The sequence below is a fragment of the Paramormyrops kingsleyae genome, chromosome 14 (genome assembly GCF_048594095.1).
Source record: "Paramormyrops kingsleyae isolate MSU_618 chromosome 14, PKINGS_0.4, whole genome shotgun sequence".
Taxonomy (NCBI): domain Eukaryota; kingdom Metazoa; phylum Chordata; class Actinopteri; order Osteoglossiformes; family Mormyridae; genus Paramormyrops; species Paramormyrops kingsleyae.
Genome location: NC_132810.1, coordinates 1,118,504 through 1,140,515, shown reverse-complemented (window position 1 = coordinate 1,140,515; position 22,012 = coordinate 1,118,504). Strand labels below are relative to the sequence as shown.

At 42.8% G+C, this 22,012-nt stretch overlaps 1 protein-coding gene across 6 annotated transcripts in view; it reads right to left on the bottom strand.

The window, feature by feature from the left end:
• kif26ba (kinesin family member 26Ba) overlaps window positions 1-22,012 on the bottom strand; it is a 101,364-nt gene that overhangs the window by 34,918 nt on the left and 44,434 nt on the right. For 5 of the 6 annotated variants that reach the window (XM_072699020.1, XM_072699017.1, XM_072699018.1 and 2 more), the window contains one exon: window positions 15,170-15,336. In XM_072699020.1, coding sequence (XP_072555121.1) covers window positions 15,170-15,336 — 167 coding nt within the window. Of the gene's footprint in view, window positions 1-1,562; window positions 2,183-15,169; window positions 15,337-22,012 lie in introns of those variants that run through there. The other variant, XM_023838749.2, reaches the window with a different exon arrangement.

Here is a 22,012-nt window from a genome sequence, read left to right as displayed (position 1 = left end):
CTCCATGTAAAACAGAGACAACAAAGAGGTGCCTTTCAAAGGGAAGACAGGCTTTCTTGTGTAGCTCTGCAGCTCTAAAAATACAGCCAGATCTCACACCCTGCACTTAATCAAATTTTATGTGAACAGCTAAATTATCATATGCAGCATACCAGCTTAAATGCGTGGTTTATTCATGCAGTACATTCCTCTCTCCTATAACCTACTTATCCCCAAGTCTACAAGTCAACCTGTAATTGTGCAGGAAATGCCAAAGTGGACTTCCTGTATGAACTTTTTTGCTGCAAATTTTAACATTGTTAGTTCTGCTTCTAATAAATCTGGAAGAGTTGTTTTCAGAATCTTTGCATGGACCGTATAGCAATTTAAATCCAACATGCTTACGCCACTCATTCCCAAGAATACCGTGTTTCCCACACTCAAAAGAAAATACTTTGAAATTACTTCTTTTAAACAATTTTTGCTAAAATTTCAATTGAATGAAATTGGTTCTTTATGAAATTAATAAAATACAGCCTGCAATTGAGTTTTAGGTAGGAACATTTAGTTGTTTGCTTTCTGATTGGATTGCTGTTGCTGTGTGAAAAAGACCTTAAGCATGTATTCAAAGGTAATTCCAACAGCATGTATTGCCTGTAGTGTTGGATGGCAATGCTCATTATACTTATTTTTTGACTTGGCACAGTGATGAAAGACCTTCTTTGGTGCTGTCTTACTTTTGCACTTAACACATTATGTATTTGGTGCAGATTAACACCAGTAAGTCTGGGTGCAAAGTCAGATGATCATCATTATGACACCTGGAAAAGTGGCTAACTGTCTCTCTACTATGGAACGCTACGCCCTTGGGCTTTCCGTTGACCAAGAAATCACTACTAATAATACCACAGGAGATGTTTAATGTCCCTGTCAGTGCTGCGAGCTGCTAATTATAGATATCTTGCTCTCTGTAGCCGAACGAACACGTAACAAGGGCATGTTGCTCACAATCTCTAATAGGTCCCCTTGGAAACAGTGGTGTGTTTATAATGTGAAGCCCGTCAAAAGAAAACACAAGTAAATAAGAAATATGATTAATTCCACTTGTTCTGCACTTTCCACTGACGTAGGTGTGTTATTTACCGGACGCATTAATGAGATCTCACCGAACATACTCACATCAGAATAACATGACGAGAGTAATCAAACGCTAGACGTATTCTCATTTTCTCTCTCTTCCTCGCTCACACACAGAATAATACATGGGAAGATGCATGCACGGTTCTTATAATGTGCAATCTCACTTAGAATGCAAGACTGAAAAGTGCAAGTATGTACACTTATTAAATATATACGTATATCTGTACATGTACATGTATGCGTGTGTATGAATATAGAATGATCGGAATTAGACCGTTTCTTGTTGTTAAAATATAGCAAGCGTCATTAGTCGGGAGTGTGGTGACAGCACTCTATGTATACACACATATGCACACAGCTAAACATGAGCAATGCTCATAAAATCACCTTGTAAGTTACACAACATGGAATTCGCAAGAAGCCGGAATGCTGGCATCTCTCACCTGTCCATCACCTTCTGAGGGCCTGCTGACATTAATGAGTGAAGTTCTGCTCTTCCTGCCTGAGCTTTCGCTCACCAAGCAACCTGCTCCACTTGTCTTCACACGGGAGCAGGAAGTACAGTCCTGAGAGGTTCCTTCGACCCGACGCCTCCTCCAGAAATCCTTGCTCCGCACCCTCCCATTTTTCATCCTCGTGCTTCCTGTTTTCCGCACCTCCCTCCCTCCCTGCTCCCCCTGCGTGGACCAGACCGGCGTTGTGTGACAGGAAGGCCTCACCCACACCTGAGCACCTGGTCAGCTGCCCCTACCTCTCCTCTGCTGCCTGGTGTGCATCTTCACACCGAAAGAGAGAAAGTGACAGACGGAGACAGAAAGGAGGGAAAGGAAGGAGGAAAGGAAATGATAGGAGAGGAGGGTGAAAGACTGGAGAGGAGGAGAACAAGCACGACAGACCAAGACAGAGAAGGAGAAGGGACTGGCAATGAAAGAGAAAAGGTAAAATTCCACAGAGAACCTCAGCCTTGTAAACTCGGCTGAGATTGTCTACTTTACAAAGGACTGCACCAGTCTCTTCTCCGGTCCTCTCCCTCTCTCTATCTTCCTCCCTCCCTCTCTCAATCTCACTCCAGACTTCTTGCAGGATCTCTGTTAACCCATTCCTCTGCCTCATAGGCGTACTGTCTCGAATGCCAGTCCGAGGACCAGCCGTGCGTCAGCTACACGTGCAAATATAAGACAGAGACAGAGCATCGAAACCAAAGTTCTCACGAGCGGAGACGAACATGTCGTACCGGACCAAGAATCTGGCACCGGGCTGTCAGTGATGTCAAGTGTCTGATTGCGGGTTCTGCGTGGAAAATCAGTCCTCTCTTGATGCCCTGCCAAGCAGATGCTGCCAAGTTTTGAGGAAAACTTAAACATATGTCAGGAGACAAAATATAGCTTGAGGCAACGGTAGACCCTCATTGGCTTTAGAAAAGTGTGTGTGTGTGTGTGTGTGTGTGTGTGTGTGTGTGGAGGGGGGGTTCTGGATAATAGCCAGGGAGATCAATGCAAGAGTAGCTTATTCTCTCTAGGAATATTCATATATATACACACATACACAAACACTCACACACACACATATACAGGCTTTGTGGGGACTCTCCATTCACTTCTAAGGGGAAAACACTAATTCCAACATAATCCCAAAATAACAGGTTGTTATTTCATTGTGTGGACATTTGGTCCGCACAATGTAATATTAACATAATCCACACACACATACACACACACCACACACACACACACACACCACACATATACTGTGTAATACTGTGTGTGTGTGTATATATATATATATATACACTGTATATATATGCAGAAAAATAAATGTATATATTTCCCAAATTTCAATTTCTTTAAAGCAATTTAGGTAGCCTGAGAAATTGTTTACATAACCATTTACGTAACTACTTATAAAATCATGTCTGATTATTATCGTGACAGAGCCGCCTTTGTTATTCCAGATGACTAACGCACAGGTCTGATCTCCTCTCTGCTGTCTGTAAAACATGGTGGAAAGCGAGCAGAGAAGTTCTATGCTCTGCTCTAAGCACAGGCGCTCAGGTGCTGATCTCGCTTAATGGACAAATTGATTTAGGGCAGATGCTGCAGAAAGTGTTTTTTTTTTAACTATAGGCGGCATTTGAAATTTATGGGCTCTTCCTCCAACAGCCCTAAATCAGTTTTGCCCGTAACACAAGCGATCTTTCAGGAAAAACTGAGGAAAAATTCACATTTCACCAGTGGCTATGGGGCTAACAAAAAAACTGGCACAGCAGGAGCCGTAAGCTCTCGCAAGGTGGCCCAGATCCTCAGGACGTCGCTCAGCTACCCTTATTACGCTGTGTATTACTGAACACGCGGTCAACAGGCCATGAAGCCTTATCTGGGGGCAGATAAGAATTAATTTCCAGGAATACAATGTACATAGGCTGCACAATGAATGTGATTTTAGTCACACTTGGGAGTGTGCAACCCGTATTTAGATTTAGCGATATGGTAACCAAGTAGGATCATCAACGGATCCCACTGTTTGGGCTAAGTCTGTAGCCAAGGGAAAGTGACCCTTTACTGAAGCAAGCTGGAAGGACCCCAATGAGGGAAAACCAAGACCTACGAGGGCACAGAAAATACAGAGCTCGTAAAGGTGAAGTCTTCACACCGTGTGGCAGAAGAGAGCCTCCCAGACAGAATTCTATGCTTTGGAGAACAAGAGAGAGGCGGACACCAATCCAACCAGCTCGGCCACTTCCCTCAAGCTTCATCCCAAAAACCTTCTGCCGGTCATAAAGAAATGCATCTAACATGGCTGATGGTCTCATCAGTCCACACAAGTACAGGTAAGTGCTGGAATACTAACAAAGGCAGAGACGCTCAGTTTCAGTAATTAAATGCGCTACGGAGTTCAAAATCCCCCTATAAAATCAATAGAAGTTACTTCATTATTTAAGTGCTGAATTTCCTTTCAAAGGTTTTTTAAATAACAAGCTTTAACGCCATAGTTAGAAATTAATGCCGTTTTACTTTAAACTGGAAAAATATTCTGAGATACTGAGAGTATCTTTTAGCATATTGACATGGCATTTATTTGATAATATGATTGTGGTCTTTAGGTCAATCATAATACAACAATAGAAAAGGAAGGAATATGACAGTTACATTTTAGGTATTTAATATTATACTCATTTAAACTGATATCACAAACTTGTACAAGTAGACAGATGCAGAAAAAAATTAATTTTTCATTATGCTAATTGAAGACATTTCATTTTCAGTAATTATTCATGAACATCCCAAAAATCATTTGAATCATTAATTTTTAATTTCTTAACATTTTCAAGTCAAGGTTTTAATTTGATCAGTTAAATAAATATTAGGAACTTTTTTCCAATATTATGGAATCATTTATTTTTATATCCTTATAATTTCAACATCCACAATAGAATACAATACCATATTTCAAAATCCATGTTTGACATGCAATGATTATTTCACCTAGTCTGTCATAATGCAGAGCAATCTCTACAATGCAGGAAGTGAAATAATAAAGAATAAAAAAAAACTGAATGATTGCCAGAACAAATTACATTACTGCATCTTTGAAGATGGTGATATTAATGGCAGCTTTGTTGTTTAGATATGGGTATTAAAATTGCTTAATGACCCATTAGCATATAATTGTTAAAAAGAGAACAATTCAGCTTACAGAGTAAAAGCCAAAGGTCATTTAGTGTCTTCCTAAGAATATCATAGACACATTTCAGTATTCTGTACATATCTAGCCATGCCCGTCTGTATATCCATAGCTAATATCACAGACACATTTCAGTATTCTGTACATATCTAGCCATGCCCGTCTGTATATCCATAGCTAATATCACAGACACATTTCAGTATTCTGTACATATCTAGCCATGCCCGTCTGTATATCCATAGCTAATATCACAGACACATTTCAGTATTCTGTACATATCTAGCCATGCCCGTCTGTATATCCATAGCTAATATCACAGACACATTTCAGTATTCTGTACATATCTAGCCATGCCCGTCTGTATATCCATAGCTAATATCACAGACACATTTCAGTATTCTGTACATATCTAGCCATGCCCGTCTGTATATCCATAGCTAATATCACAGACACATTTCAGTATTCTGTGCATATCTAGCCATGCCCGTCTGTATATCCATAGCTAATATCACAGACACATTTCAGTATTCTGTGCATATCTAGCCATGCCCGTCTGTATATCCATAGCTAATATCACAGACACATTTCAGTATTCTGTACATATCTAGCCATGCCCGTCTGTATATCCATAGCTAATATCACAGACACATTTCAGTATTCTGTACATATCTAGCCATGCCCGTCTGTATATCTATAGCTAATATCACAGACACATTTCAGTATTCTGTACATATCTAGCCATGCCCGTCTGTATATCCATAGCTAATATCACAGACACATTTCAGTATTCTGTACATATCTAGCCATGCCCGTCTGTATATCCATAGCTAATATCACAGACACATTTCAGTATTCTGTGCATATCTAGCCATGCCCGTCTGTATATCCATAGCTAATATCACAGACACATTTCAGTATTCTGTACATATCTAGCCATGCCCATCTGTATATCCATAGCTAATATCACAGACACATTTCAGTATTCTGTACATATCTAGCCATGCCCGTCTGTATATCCATAGCTAATATCACAGACACATTTCAGTATTCTGTGCATATTTAGCCATGCCCGTCTGTATATCCATAGCTAATATCACAGACACATTTCAGTATTCTGTACATATCTAGCCATGCCCGTCTGTATATCCATAGCTAATATCACAGACACATTTCAGTATTCTGTACATATCTAGCCATGCCCGTCTGCTAATCTTCCTCTTTGTCATATAAGCCAAAGGCCCCGATCCAGAATTACTGTTCACAGCAACTCTGCAGCAGTTGCCCCAAGAGCACCATAAAGCGTAATCTCCTCTTTCTTAAAGTCAGCTGCAAAGAAAAGTGACAGAAATCATTGTTTGGAAGAAGGCTCCTGTTCTTAACTACTGTAGGATCATTTTTTTTGCAGTGGGGGTGTAAAATACCAGTATGTGAGATTTACGTGTCATTAGAATTTTGGCACCAGAATAGACTTTACCAGTCAAACGGATTACCAGCTTTTTTGTACTGTTATCAATTACACTTACTTGGTGTATAGCAAAGGGTTCAATCTGTTACGGAAGTTAAAACTGGATTACACATTTACAAACACGGCGTTCTAGATTTTGTCGTTGTCTCTTTTTTCTTTATTGTAACAGATCCAGGGTAATGTCAAAGTACAACCCTTTCCAGATTTCACATTACAGTGGGGTCACTGTCACCTGGAGATCCAGCGACATCACACACCTGCAAATTTCATGGTTTAAATCAGCAATTTTTATACTATTTCAGATGGAAACTCGCCGTTTAGCTCATCATCGATTCTCACGAACATATTCAGCATAAATATTAATTTTATTTTAAGTCTCAACAGATTGAGATCTGAATCGATAAGCAACAGAAACTGTTCTGGCATTTGTAAGCCATGAAAATTCCTCACTGAACTCATTAACGCAACAGTTTTCCAGAAGCACTGCTCAGGTTAAAACACTCAGAGGCAACAGTAATTGGAAGATTGCACAGGAGTCCCTATTATACCGTGTGCTCCATATCCTATATTCACAGAGGAGGTCTGGATCCACCCAGAAGTCCACACCAATAAAAATAGCCTAAACAGCACATCCCAGACATGCTAATTGGTGGGCTGTGCAATTATAAAGACTCATTATCAAAATATATTCTCACTGTTGGCATACAACTATTCTGCACAAAGGTTAAGGAGAAAGGCTTCAAGTCAGCGACCCAGATGTTCATCGTGCCCACTGTCTTGTAATAAAAGGCTACAGCAGTGTTTCCCAATCCTGCCCTCGGGGACCGCTCAGACAGTCCCGGTTTCTGCTCCCAACAGCAAAAATGTGGGCTGTGTGGGAGGAAGCAAAAATGTGAGATGTCTGGGAGGAAGCAAAAATGTGGGCTGTCTGGGAGGAAGCAAAAATGTGGGCTGTCTGGGAGGAAGCAAAAATGTGGGCCGTTTATGGGCCCCCGAGGACTGGGTTGGGAAACACTGGGCTACAGCAGTTGTGGATTCAGATGATAGCAGTTTCACCTACTTCAACTCATACAAAACTGCAACCTGCTACCAACAGTTCTCACTGTAAAAATACAAGGCAAGTAACACGAATCAGGTGACTAAGTAATGCTGCCAGGTCTGGGCTAAAAGGTTTAAGTCAAATTTTAAGCCACAGAAATACAATTTGCAAAAGATGCTTAAAAGACAAGACGTTGCCATTTTCCAAGCTATGAAGTAAGTTACTTATATCAGCTGTATTATACAATTCAAATGCAACACTTTGTAATGGAGAGCATGGTTTAGGTGGCAATGCACTTATGTGTGTTTAGCTATAAATATAACCAGTGCTTTGCGTCTCTATCAACTGACGCTATCAGTCACCCTAGACAAAGGCCACTGTAAAATAAATAATTCATAACAATGATGAAAACTATGCCTGTATCTGGTGCATCTCGATTTGGAAATTACAAAACATCTGTAGCTCGCATTCTCAGCCTCAGCTTGCTTTACCTTATGGAAGAGAAGACCCTCATTAATGTTGAGAGCTTCCTAGTATCTTCTGCCAGTGGTAGTTTTTAGATGTGATGCACAGCACGCTGTCTGCAAACTGGAAGCTTATTTTACTTTGCTTGCATTTTGTATCTGCTGTTCGTACTAACAGGTTTCATTCGTATTCAAAATCAGCTGCCCTTCTGTAGGCCTCAGCTGCCCTTCTGTAGGCCTCAGCTGCCTTTCTGTAGGCCTCAGCTGCCTTTCTGTAGGCCTCAGCTGCCCTTCTGTAGGCCTCAGCTGCCCTTCTGTAGGCCTCAGCTGCCCTTCTGTAGGCCTCAGCTGCCTTTCTGTAGGCCTCAGCTGCCCTTCTGTAGGCCTCAGCTGCCTTTCTGTAGGCCTCAGCTGCCTTTCTGTAGGCCTCAGCTGCCTTTCTGTAGGCCTCAGCTGCCCTTCTGTAGGCCTCAGCTGCCTTTCTGTAGGCCTCAGCTGCCCTTCTGTAGGCCTCAGCTGCCTTTCTGTAGGCCTCAGCTGCCCTTCTGTAGGCCTCAGCTGCCTTTCTGTAGGCCTCAGCTGCCTTTCTGTAGGCCTCAGCTGCCCTTCTGTAGGCCTCAGCTGCCTTTCTGTAGGCCTCAGCTGCCCTTCTGTAGGCCTCAGCTGCCTTTCTGTAGGCCTCAGCTGCCTTTCTGTAGGCCTCAGCTGCCTTTCTGTAGGCCTCAGCTGCCCTTCTGTAGGCCTCAGCTGCCTTTCTGTAGGCCTCAGCTGCCTTTCTGTAGGCCTCAGCTGCCTTTCTGTAGGCCTCAGCTGCCCTTCTGTAGGTCTCAGCTGCCCTTCTGTAGGCCTCAGCTGCCTTTCTGTAGGTCTCAGCTGCCTTTCTGTAGGCCTCAGCTGCCCTTCTGTAGGCCTCAGCTGCCTTTCTGTAGGCCTCAGCTGCCCTTCTGTAGGCCTCAGCTGCCCTTCTGTAGGCCTCAGCTGCCCTTCTGTAGGCCTCAGCTGCCCTTCTGTAGGCCTCAGCTGCCCTTCTGTAGGCCTCAGCTGCCTTTCTGTAGGCCTCAGCTGCCTTTCTGTAGGCCTCAGCTGCCCTTCTGTAGGCCTCAGCTGCCCTTCTGTAGGCCTCAGCTGCCCTTCTGTAGGCCTCAGCTGCCCTTCTGTAGGCCTCAGCTGCCTTTCTGTAGGCCTCAGCTGCCCTTCTGTAGGCCTCAGCTGCCTTTCTGTAGGCCACTTGCAGACTATGGTGACTCTGCAGTTGATTCATTAATTACTGACAGGAATGAACTAATTACAGCAGTGAAAATAACCAACAACACTAACAGCACAGGTCATTATTACAGCACTGGAGCTAATAAATAAAATTTTTGAAATAATATGAATACTTAAAATAATATGAATGCCTTTATTTACCAAGCATTTCAGGTGCCTTAAAGTACCTTTAATGTCCATGCTAACCTGATGAACAATTGTATGAGCCGGCGTTCTTGTTGCTTGGTAACCCCCAAACACATTCATGGGAGGAGAAGGTCGTCAGACAGATCGGCGTAAAAAACTAAATCACAATGTACAAAGCAGACATTCGCTGGGGCAGAGTCTCTGACTTGGCCAATAGGAGCTCTGTGAATAAATATATTAGCCTGTTTGCGCTAATGAATGCTCATTTCACGAATATGGCTATAGTTATGGGTCTGCCAGCTGCCAAGATACATCAACTTTTCACATTAACGATGAGTGATATAAATTTACTGGTAGTGGATGCCTTGGTATTTTATTCATTTAATTTAATACATATTTTTTGCCTCATGATTCACCGCAAGCATGAATTATTAACTACATACACCAATAAACCATAACATTAAAACCACTGACAGGTGAAGTGAATACCATTGATCATCTTGTTACGATGGCACCTGTCAAGGGGGGATTGAACAGTCAGTTCTTGAAGTCGATGTTGGAAGCAGGAGAAATGGGCAAGAGTAAGGATCTGACAGACTTTGATAAGAAGCAACTTGTGATAACTAGACGACTGAGTCAGAGCATCTGTAAAATGGCAGGTCTTGTGGCCTAGTCCCGATATGCAGTGGTCAGTACCTGCCAAAAGTGGTCCAAGAAAACTCAACTGGTAAAACAGCGACGGGTAATGGGTGCCCAAGGCTCATTGATGCACAAGGGGCGAGATGGATAGTCTTGTCCGATCCCACAGGAGAGCTACTGTAGCACAGATTGCTGGGAAAGTTAATTCTGCCTAAGATAGAAAGGTGTCAGAATACAAAGTGTATTGATGCTTGCTGCATATGGGGCAGAGAAGCCGTGGACCCGCCGGACTGCCCATACTGACAGTTGTCTACTGGACATGATACTTTGACATGTACCACCTACTGAAAACTTTGTTGCAGACCAATTACACCCCATCACAGTGATGGTATTCCCCGATGGCAGTGGCCTCTTCCAACAGGATAATGCACCCGCCACACTGCAAAAATTGTTCAGGAATGATTTGAGGAAACATGAAAAACAGTTCAAGATGTTGATTTGGCCTCCAAATTCCTTAGATCTCAATCTGATTGAGCATCTGTGAGATGTGCTGGACGAAAATCTATGGCGATCTCACCTCACAACTTACAGGACTTAAAGGATCTGCTGATAACGTCGTGGTATCAGAAACCACAGGACACCTTCTGAGGTCTTGTGGAGTCCATGCCTCAACGGGTCAGAGCTGTTTTGGTGGCGCACGGGGGACCTACACAATATTAATCAGGTGGGTTTAATGTTATGGGTGATTGTTGTATATGCTTTTTACCAGGTAGCAGGTTGCAGTTTTGTACCTGGGCACACATTGGACGCTCAGCCTAGCTGCACTTAGGTGTAGTCAACTCCTTGACAGCACATACGTGTACAATGTGCTATTTGATTGACTTGTATGTCGCTTTTAGTGTCTGCTAAATACGTAAATGTAAAGTAGCCGAACTAGCACTGTGAAGCCTTATCGATTAATTTATTTATTGAAATTGTAGTTAAGATGTGTATATCTGTTCGTCGATGGGGTTCTTTACAAGCTCTACATTTTTCATAGCCATGTGGAACACATACTGTAACATGAATCATGCCCCCCCCCCATACACGTATACACACTAATGGATGGGATCGCAAGTTAATTGTCCTGAATTTTAAGTGCTCTGGGACTGCTTTAGGAGAGAAGATATTGCTTGAAGGCTTCAATCCCTGGATGACAGACTCTCTTGAGCATTTTGGTCCCTATATAGCTGGTTCCTTTGATGCTCTGAAATGTCATCCTCTCTCTGCGAAATCGCCACGCTGAGATTTCCTTTTCCCCCCTCCCCTCTCTCTGCAAGTAGTGTGACCATGATACGCATCACGCGGGGAAAATGGATTCTGAATAAATTTCGCTGGAATTGAAACAAGAGTATATACACCTCATTCACCCCCATTGTTTATTTGATTAAATGCCGCTGCAGTAAATCAAAAACCGTGATGCAGTGTGGCAGTAATGGGAAGGAAAAATCAGCATTTCCATTTTTGCCAGCCCTCCTCAAATTGGTTATAGAACGAAACATGGACCATTAAGAAAAATCAATGTCCATTACACAGGATACAGTAATTTGGTCTAAGGGATTTTGTAACCCCCAACACAACAAAAACTACACAAGCACCTCACCCCCCCCACTGCAACTACTAATGTTACGTGAAAATTCCTCCATCAGGGCTCCAGGCAGTAGCCCCCCCACACACACACACACATAGAGCCCCTCTTACTTCCCCAGGGGAAAATATTTGTTGAATAAATCAAGGCCGCTCTTCCTCTGGCAGTGACATATTCAGAGCAAGAGCTCAGCTAATGAAAGCCCTCGGTCTCCGTGCGAGCGAGTCCCGTCCGCCAAGTCGCGCGATCGATCATTCGAGGTAGGGGTGTGTGTCCCTATAGGGTAGGTGTGTAGCTCTGAGGGGGAGGAAAAGGTCATCCCCATTGGGGGAAGACTGGGGCGTTACCTGCTGTGGGGGGGGGGCAGTAGGGGGTGGAGCTAACCAGGTATATGGCATTCTGGGACAGAATCAGTATTACTCACCAGCTTTGATGATCTAGTGCTCCATCTCAATGGAAGCAGTTAAAGAACCTTACAGTCTGGTTCCACAGCGCTGCCTCCATCATTCCCGTACAGATAGCTCCTCCACACACCTACTCATGCAAAAAACGCCACTCTCTCCTTGAGAGAGAGATGTCTGAAATAGATAAAGACCCATCCATTCCTTTGTTCTGTCAGAATTTCAGAAAGATAATCCTTTATCCTGCCAAGACAGCACTCAATAAACCATAAATAAACGAAGAAGCAAACATGAATTTAAATTTAGGCCATTTCTTCCTTTATTTAGAATAGAAGCTGAAGAGGAAAACAAAACAGATTCGTATAGAATGCTGAGTGATCATTTACGGCTGGGGGTTGTGTCTTGCTTCCTCCGATTCTCCCAAGATGGAACAGGCCAGGGGTGGGGCGGGAGGGGCACAAGCCCACAGCTGAGAGCTGATTGGCCCGCTGATTGCCCCTTCCCTGTCACTCATCAATTCAAAACATATCATTTGCTAATGATAAGTTTGGCCCCTCTGTAAGAATTATGGCCCCACCCCTGCCCCCGCCCAGAATGACCCCTGGTTCAGACCACCAGTTCTTCTCACATGTTTGCATCCCCCCACTAATAACTGCGGAGCGGGGATCTGGCCTTGTGGCTCTTTGAGCATTTGCCATTGGATGAGCCTGGGCAGTCCCGCCTATTATGTTTACCTAACCAACCGGCAAGCTAATAGTCCAGCATGTGCATAAGGTGAGAGGGTAGATGAAATAGGTGCATAACTAGCATGGGCTGGGGAGGGGGGCTACTGGTACTGAGCCAAAGATGTGCTTCACACAAGGCCACTGCAGAGGAATGCACCGCCCCCCCCCCAGACCATGCTAATTTTAATTAGAATTTTTTAACATGGGGTAGAGACCTCTCATCACAGAGGATGCATGTGAAAGGTACTCATGACGAATGGCAAGTAGACAGCTGACTTCACACATATCTTCATTATATAGTGCCATTCAGCTAACCACTAAAACATCCCCAAGTGATGGCAGTACCAGTCCTATCTTTTAAAATTCTCCCACAGAATGGTGTGGCTCATATTGCACATGAAAATGTATATTAATAGCCTGAATATATGCCAATAGACAGCTGATAGACAGTCATGCACAGATCATAAAGTCAGGTCTCCTACTTTATAAGGTCAGCCGCATCTTTGAGCAGATCCGTGCACAGAGGTCATGACAACTCAACAGTAAAAAAACACAAAGCCCCTTCAAAGTGAAATACTGCATCCATAAATACAAAGCCGGGGTGGGGGGGGGGGTGGCTAAAAGTGAGACCCAAGCCCATCTTCCATCTTGCGGCAAGAGAGGGAAGGAATGTGGACCAGGTGCTCGGGCCGTTTACGAGGAGCCGGCTCTGTACCTGCCCGCCGACAGGCCAGGACAATAAACAAAAGGCCCAAGAAATTTATTGGGCTCTTCTGTCCCAGCATGGAGAACATGAACCACAACATGGGATCATGACATCCATAAATCACACACTTCTGTCTCTCAGCTTGGGGGGGTGACGGAGATATTCCCTTGTAAAATATCGCAAATCAATACCCATTCCAAGCCCGGGGGGGGGGGGGGGGGTCTGATGGACCATCCAGAGGAGCTTTAACTGGGGACAGTTCCCACACCCTCCATACAGTACATGTATCTGCTGATGGCTACTGGAGCAAGCAACTGGTATAATGGCTGATCTGAAATGTACATTTAAATTGTAAAATTCTAAAAATCTGGTAATGAAGTGTGAAAAGGTTTCAATCCCACAGCAGCAGTGTTTAGCTTCCTGTTTTCCTTTATTTTTTCTACATTATCATCATCCTTCTTGGAACCCAGCACCACAGGCAGAACCTGAAATATCCCAAACAAGTTTTACCGGGAGTGTGAAATATTCCTGGCATAAAACTATTTCTCCAAGTTTAACTATAGAATAATTATCCTGGACTGTATCTTGGACCATGAAACATGATAATTAACCGCTAATTACTGTTGTACGAGTATAGCTCTCGATCAGTTTTTTCACACGCTAAACTGGTTATGGAATAAAAACTTTAAGAAGCGGTATTCCTCTCAGTCCAGCGGTAACTGGTCAGGGTCTGAAATGCCGCAGTGCAGGCAAACCTCCATCTAAAGTTAAAGAGTGGCATAAATATACCACTTTGTCTTTTTGTAGGGATGAAATACTAAAAGAATGAATCCAGGATTAAAGCAGAGCTATTACTAAGAGATTCAAGATTATTATTTTCCTAATCCTGAAATTAACTTTGTTTTTCTTCATTTTACTAAATGGAAGTGGTTGACTTTCCATTTAACAAGAAATTCATTGCACTTCATGTTTCATACATTACCCAAGAAGAATCAAACTTAGTTTTTTGAAGCTTTAGTAATAATCTCACCTGGTTAATTATTATTTATTTAATAAATACTGGAGGGTGGCGTAAAACATTTCACTCTCTTTTGGGTTTTGTTTTAAATATGATTTTATAATCATATTTAGAGCCCATTGTTTTTTTGCTTGATATTTGCAGCATGGTGGATTGGGATTCTTCCACTGGTGGTTAATCTCCTACTTCTCCAGTTCATTCCCTTCAAAGCACGGAGCAGATAAGTCCTGGTAACATACAGCCACTTGGTTCTGGGCCTGCGGGTAACTACAGCCACGTAAAGGGATTAAGGAGAGCAGAAGTGGCTTGTGGGTAATCGATTTTTCTCAGCCCTAGGATAGTGGTAATTGGGCAATGTATTTAAATAATGACTCGAATAAATAATAACCTTTAAATACAATTAATAGCTGTTTGCAATTTGGGCAAGTCGTGAAGAAGTTGCTCTACTTGTAAACACTGTTGGCTTTGTAAATTTGTACAAACTTGTACAAAGCAACATTTTCCCCGATGGAGAAGCCAAAGGCTGAACATTTGATAAATGTCTGAGTCTCAGTGCTCAGCACTTCATTCCCAGGGTAAAATAAGCCGAGGAAGCCATGCTGAGCGCAGGCACTCGACACACAACATTAACCATGCAAAGCCTCTATCCTCCTGCCTCTGCTCCAGCAGGCCATCTCACCGCCCGTACGCTGCGGTGCAGAAAGCACAGACGCCGGGAACTGGGGATGAATCGGAATCAGCCTCATTTGAGGCGTGTGTGGGAACTACCTTCGGCGGAAAGAAAGTCACTGTGTCATCTACAAAACAAACAAACAATTCCAAACGGACAGCCTCTTGAGCGTAGACCACCAACGAGGCGACCGCATGCACAGAAAGAAAGCAGATGTCCTTACCTTGCAAAGAAAGAAGCGGCTGCTGATGTGCCACTGGAGGGCGCCGAGGTGACCGGGGGCGTCTGCGGGGGGGGGAAGTTGTACGAGGAAGGCCGGTCGGCGTTGTAGCGGTTCAGAGCGACTTCTGTTAGACCTTCGCGGTCGCCTTCTGGCACCACCTGGGAGATCTGTTCAAGAAATAATATTTAGCAGTGACTTAGCAGAGGGTTGCCATAATGCATAATGTTGTCTGCATAGTCATCCATGTTCATAATCCCGGCATCACGAAAGATAAACTGCAGGATCATACAACAGAAGCAACACTAGATATCCATACAATGCGGCGTAAACCTTAGGACTTCACTTCACATCCCAGATCAAATACTCAAGAAGTTAAATAAGACGCCAAACATGAAATTCTCCTATAAACCTGGTTGTATATATGAGACATACACATGACCTTGGCAAATAAATACAACAATGTCATACAAAATGAAAGGATGGTTTAAAACACACTTAGGCTTTGGAAATAACTTCAACACTTACTGCTGGCCCTAGCCATAAATAGACAGGAGACTGCCCTTTGTCTCTGTTTTGCCCGAATAAGGAAACGGATCTCACAGGAGTCTAAATAGACAGACAGCACTTTCACTAGAATCATCTTACAGTAACAGGGCATGATCAGGGATGCTGTCTGCTGGCAAGATATGCCAAAACCATGGTATCTTTGGATTATGTATCTATGTTTGGGTTTTTGGTTCCAGAAAGTACTTTAAAATGATCATTGCTTATAAATGAAACAAAGAGATCTCAAGAAAAACATGAAACACTGTTTAGCATCTCAGAAGTGACTAAGAGGAGAATCACTATTAATTTGTTTATAATGTTCTGCAATGGACACGCATTAATCCAGATAGCAAGCCAAAATTAACTTCTGATGTATGTTATTTCTCAGTAGACAGACAAGTCAAACTGAAGACCATCCCATGAAAGCCCACGGATCACAATCACAATAACGTAATCTCCTCCCCTTGAGATAATCTGGGTTTCCAGAGTTGGCCTAATAATAGCCAAGCTCTACATACAGAGGCAAGGTCTGCTGATAGATGCAGGACACTGGGGGAGAGTCCATTGGGTTCATTGGGCAAGAACTTCAATGGCCTTGTCTCTGGGCACATCTCAGCTAAGGAAAAGCACACTCACTCTTCTAAAGCTGGTTTGATATTTGCATGTCTGAAGATACCCTACAGTGGCAGATACCCACAACGTCTACCTGCCAAAACAATGCAGACTTCTTTTTGCTACAAGGGGGTACATCACAAGACTGCTATTAAAAACATATTATTTTGTTCAAAAGCACCTTATAGTTTTGACAATTGAATATTTCAGCTAGCTGAGCAGTGTATCCCCTGAATTTGAGCCATAAACCTTTGGGATAATTTTTTACTTACATGCTGGCCTAAAAGACACAATTTGCATACAGACTCCCATATTTCAATTAGGCCTCATACAGACTACTGGTATCTGCATATCATACATATCCATAATACAGTCCATTACATAACTAGCGATGGCTCTGTACCATCAACTGAGCAGAACCCTTTGCAGGATTTCTCATTAAGCTGGACTTGTCTGTTAATTTGGTCTGTCTCTCATGGGGAGCAGCTATTGATGCTCTCTCATTGGCCTCTCCAATGAGCTCTTCAGCTCCGAGTTCCAGGGTGCCCTCATTGGAGCACATGATGATGGAATAACAGGTCCGGTCTGGCACAGGGAGACGACCCCAGAACAGTACAGGTAAAGGATAGCTGATAGAACAGGGCAATCAAATCTTTTGAGTCCCCAAGCAAGAGCAACCAATAATGAACACAGTGAATGATCTTCTCAATTCAGCTGGTCTTTTGCTTCAAGTAAAGCAAGTTGTTTCTCATTATTGAGTGCCAAAAAGTCATAAATGGAGATAACAGGTTTGACCAGCAAATTCCTAATTGGTAAAAAAAAAAAAAATTAACTATTATCAACATGACAAAGTAAACTGAGGAATTTACTCACAGAATCTGAACATATTTGAGACCATATACAGCTCTGGAAAAAAATAAGGGACCAATCAATATATATTTTTTTTTAATCTGCGTTTTGAATCCTGGTTCAATCCTGGTTCTGCTGGCAGGAGGCTATGCTGAGCAGCAGGTTGCTTCCAGGTTCAAAATTTCTAAGGCAGCAGTACACAAGAATAAGGGGAAGCAGGAGACACTGGGAACGAGCAGAAACCAGCCAGGTAGAGGGCGGAAGTGACTTTCTAATGCCAGAGACGTCTGTTAACTTATCAGACAGTTTCTCATGAATTGGAGGATATCAAGTGACCTTCAAAAGGAACGGGGAACATTAAGTGCAGGTGTGAAGTGCACTGCTAGGACAGTTTGTAACAGGCTCCTAGAAGCAAAACTATATATATATCTATATATAATTCACAGACGCACACCCATAGAGAGACCCATTCATTGAAAAATCAGTGAAAAAATAAAATATTGTTCTGTGGTCTCTTAATTTTGTCCAGAACTGTAGTTTAGCATTTCTAGCATTGCTAAGCAGTGGCAGCCAAGATCTTGCATGCACTTCCACAGCATTTTAAACATGTGGGATAATAATAATAATAATAATAATAATGATGATGATGATGCTATTGGGCACCTAGCGCCTTTCTGGGACTGGAAAATAACCGGCCTGCCTGATCACGGCGGAGTACATGCGTACCGCCACAGGAACGCCAGTTGGATCGCTAGGGAACCTCAGGCTCCTTCGCCATCTGTTCTGCAGGAATGGGGTGGGGGGGGGGGAACTGGGCTTCTGCCCCTGGCACAGAATTCTGCATCACTCTCTCAGGCCCAAGCTGCAGAAGGCCCTGACTGTACCTTATACCACCGGTTTGGAGTCACCTTAACCGGAACCTTCAGTGTCGCCGCCCTCCTGGCTAGATGGTCTCGAATCTGACTGGAAGTCATGACTTAACTGGCATCATGAGATAATTCAGGTAATTCAAAGATCCTGAGGTGAATTAAGGAGTTACCAGGGTCTGTTTTCCATTTTTCACTGAATGACCTGGTCAGCCCATTTTTTATTTGCCCCAGGAACAAGATCATCCCTTGTTTTCTGTTTATTCACTAAACCTCATCAGGAAAATCCATTTTAAACGATTCAATTTCGTAAAGTAATTCCATGGGATGAACTTGTTCTTCCATTAAGAGCCTCATTCCCAATATTCAAAACATTCTCATAGATTAAATACTTTTCTTAAATGAAGAAATTTCCCAAAATGTTCTGCTGATAAGGTAGCAAAATTAGGAATTTGTATCTTAGCAGATTTTATCAGCATTTGTCCACTTGGCTAGCGGCAGAAGCCGGGCTCCAGCCCTGCACGGCGGGGATATACAGATTTTAATGACTCGCACGAGGCAAATGAACTAACAGCATGGCAGACCAGCCTCCCACTGCGTACAATTCCATGCCATATTTATTTACTGTTCTGCACTGCAAAGACAGAAAATACGGCACCTAAAGCCATCAAATATTTATAGCCAATTGATAAACCTGCTAAGACGAATAATAAATCCGGGCTCTTTTTCTATTAACAAGAATAATGTAATATTTAATGCTCAGGTTTGAAAACTCCAACTGGGGCGTTGTGAATTGCAATCTGGCATCGTAAACATTCTTAAAGAATGAGGCCACCATGAAAACGGTGGTTAGTAGCCAAAATTCAGTAATAATGAAATGAAATGCATATTGCAGCGCATCATAGAAGCAAACGTTGCTTCAAAAATTCATTTGTAAATGCCCAAAAAAACAAGGCATTAGTCTGCCCTGCAAAACCAAAACATCGTAAGCACATGCTGTATCAAAATTGAGCCTCTTTGGCTCTGTTTTAGCTTGTGACAAAATATCTTAGTTCAACTATGCTCTGCTTTGAAGAAATCAGAGTAGAAATTACAGTAACTACATAATCCAAGCTAAGATTAATGCAAAACACCCTTTTCCTCTGTTTTAATGTCTGTGCAGTTACTGTATTTTGACTTTGTAGGGCAGTATTTCTGCAAATGGGCTTTACAAAAGTATCCAATTTTCTGGGTCCTTAAAATACGATCATGTATTTAAACTCTATATGTATATTACCTTGTTCTAGTTGTTCACATCGCATCCTTTTTTTTTTTCCTCGTTTTTTTCCAGGGTATGTATAGTGTTTATAGGAGATATGTGGGTGTGATAGACAGAGAACGGCCTGGTGTTCCTGGACAAAGCCCCCCCCCCCCCCCCCCCTCATGTAACATAACTGTTCAGTTACCCAAGAGGCACCCGGAGTTAAAAATAATTGCTCAGCAAGTCTGTGGCTCCTCACACAGACCCTGCTGTAGCGTTCGCATTGACCAGCCCACTCATCCATCTTAATTAAGCCATGACCAGTCCAACTATATCACCTTGCTGCTTCATAACCCCTCCCCCTCCTCCCAGTCACCTCTCTCTAGATGTTTCCATCCTTGTACCTTGGGTTCCCATAAACACAGTGCTGAAATTAGTAAATTAGGGTTATACAGGGAGCAACATAGAGTGACAGGCCTCCTGGTTTACACTGACGGCTGCCCTTAGAGCTAGGAAAGAGGGTCTGAAGACCTGTGTTAAAGCCAGGAACATCGACCAATCATGTCCCACACCCTGCTTTACCGTGCTTTCAGTCTCACGGGATGAGAATTTTTTTGTGTCTTAATAGCTTAACGAGGTTTGTGGAAAAGCTGTGTGAGAGAGGCTTTGGATATACCCCAGAACGAAGCCTTGGTGATCAGAAGAGTCTTTTTTCCCTCCTGCCCCACACACGCGTAGCCCAGGGTAACAGGATTTTCCTGGCCTATAATGGTAGGTAGAATTAACAATTTCACTACAAGGCTCCTATTTTATGGAGCAGCATGCAGCCTCAGTGTCTTCAGGTCAACAAGGCAGCTGGGGATTCAGCACACATTGTTCATCCGGGAATGGAGGAGTGTAGAAACAAATTGTCTCACTCTGTTTCAAAAGAGCCAGCACAGGGTTCGTGGCGGATGTCGAACTCTGTGTGTGGCGTCCAAATTGTTTTTATAACAAAGTCCAGTGCCAGCGGTAATTGTCATTATCCTGAAGAGTCTTCGACGCAACTCTAAAGAACTTCCTGCACTTCAAAACATGCCCTTAGGCGCACTGAAAGACAAGAGGAAACAAAGCTGGGCCGGAGTGTATACAGCAATGAAAAACAGAGAAGACACAGAGGACTCATTCAGATTGAGGAGAAGATAGGGACCTAGCGTCATATACCGAATGAGGGAGGAAGTAGGGGAACAAGGAAGATAGGAATACAAGCCTAATGGTAAATGATGCTGGGAGATGTTGTCTCAGTCTGGGTGTGCCCAAAGACTTTCCAAACATCCGGGACCATTTCTGCATTTATGCTGCATGGCACAAGCGAATTTCCTGACCTCCAACGAACACCAGCAGGGCTCCGAATGCTTACCCACCCAAGATGAAAACAAAAACACAGTAGTTCCGCAAAAAATGGGGATAGAATCCCAAACATGTCAAATTCACCTGTTGATATGCTACAAGGAGATTTTACCGCTCCTGGATCGTGAGAAATGAGTGAAACCGTGACTTCTGCAGCACATCAAAAATGATGAATGGGAAGCGTAGACATCAAAAGTCTGCCGGGTCCTGTTTGTGATTCTGACCAATTCTCCCAATTCTAAAGTAAAACCTGGTGCTAGGAAACATCACATGGGTTTCTGTTTAAAGGTATTCATTCCAGGACCTGTTATTGATTTATTCTTGTTTTAAGGAGGCATGTAGAAGACCTAAGCACAAAGCAGGGCTCTGTTCCTTCTAAAACAAAAAGGGATTGTTCCTTTGTCTGTTTGTCATTTCTACAGACACCACAGACCCATGAAACTTGCTTATGTTGCAAATTCAATAAAAGGAAAAACAGCATTTCCATGGAAAAAAAAATGAAACAGTCAAATTGTTTGCTGTTATTTCATCTATCATAATACAGAATTGATAGCAGAAACTCAGCTTAAAATGCAAAGAAAGCAAATGAGCAAATGTCTCCCTCCTAATTCATGATTTTCCTATGCTTTGGTATTAATTAAAAGACATTAAAATATTTCATCCTTTGATAATACAGTATTTAGTTTATATGTAGCATGAAACCTCAATTCAGTAATCTGAAAAGCATCTGTTTAAGACAGAGTTTAGCTACAATTATTGACAGTAACATAATGACACTCTGCTCCATAAATATAAACCCTTTTTCCTGGAAAGCTGCTGTAAAATCACACCAATGGGCTGTGTGGTCTCTGTTGGCCAGTCTTATTGTGTATTTCATCATACTGTCCTGCCCTTTCCCATGTGACAAGCAATTAATAAGGAAGCCAGTCACTGTTGGGGAACACGTGCAAAGGTTGGAGATTCAATGGAATGCACTCCACCTTCTCGCTTCTCATTGGTTAGCACCAGTGGCATCTGTCAAGATGGGCCCAAGGGGGGTGTCTCAGCAGGGGTGTGTATGGCCTCATGCACTGATGTGTCAGCTGAAGCCACTATCTCTGCTCATTTATGGATTTTAGGAATCAGGAGAGGTTGCTACTTCAAGTGTACTTCAGGGCTTGAAAGTAATTGAATTGAGACAACAGAATTGAAGCAACTTAAAGCAAGAAAATTAGCAAATAGCTTTTGGGCCATCAAAAAACAACAAGCTTAAAATGTTTTGTGCCAATCAGGCAGAACTCAGTAAGCTCTTGCATGATCCTAAACTAAAATGGAGGGGTATGAAAGTCACAGCAAACGCGA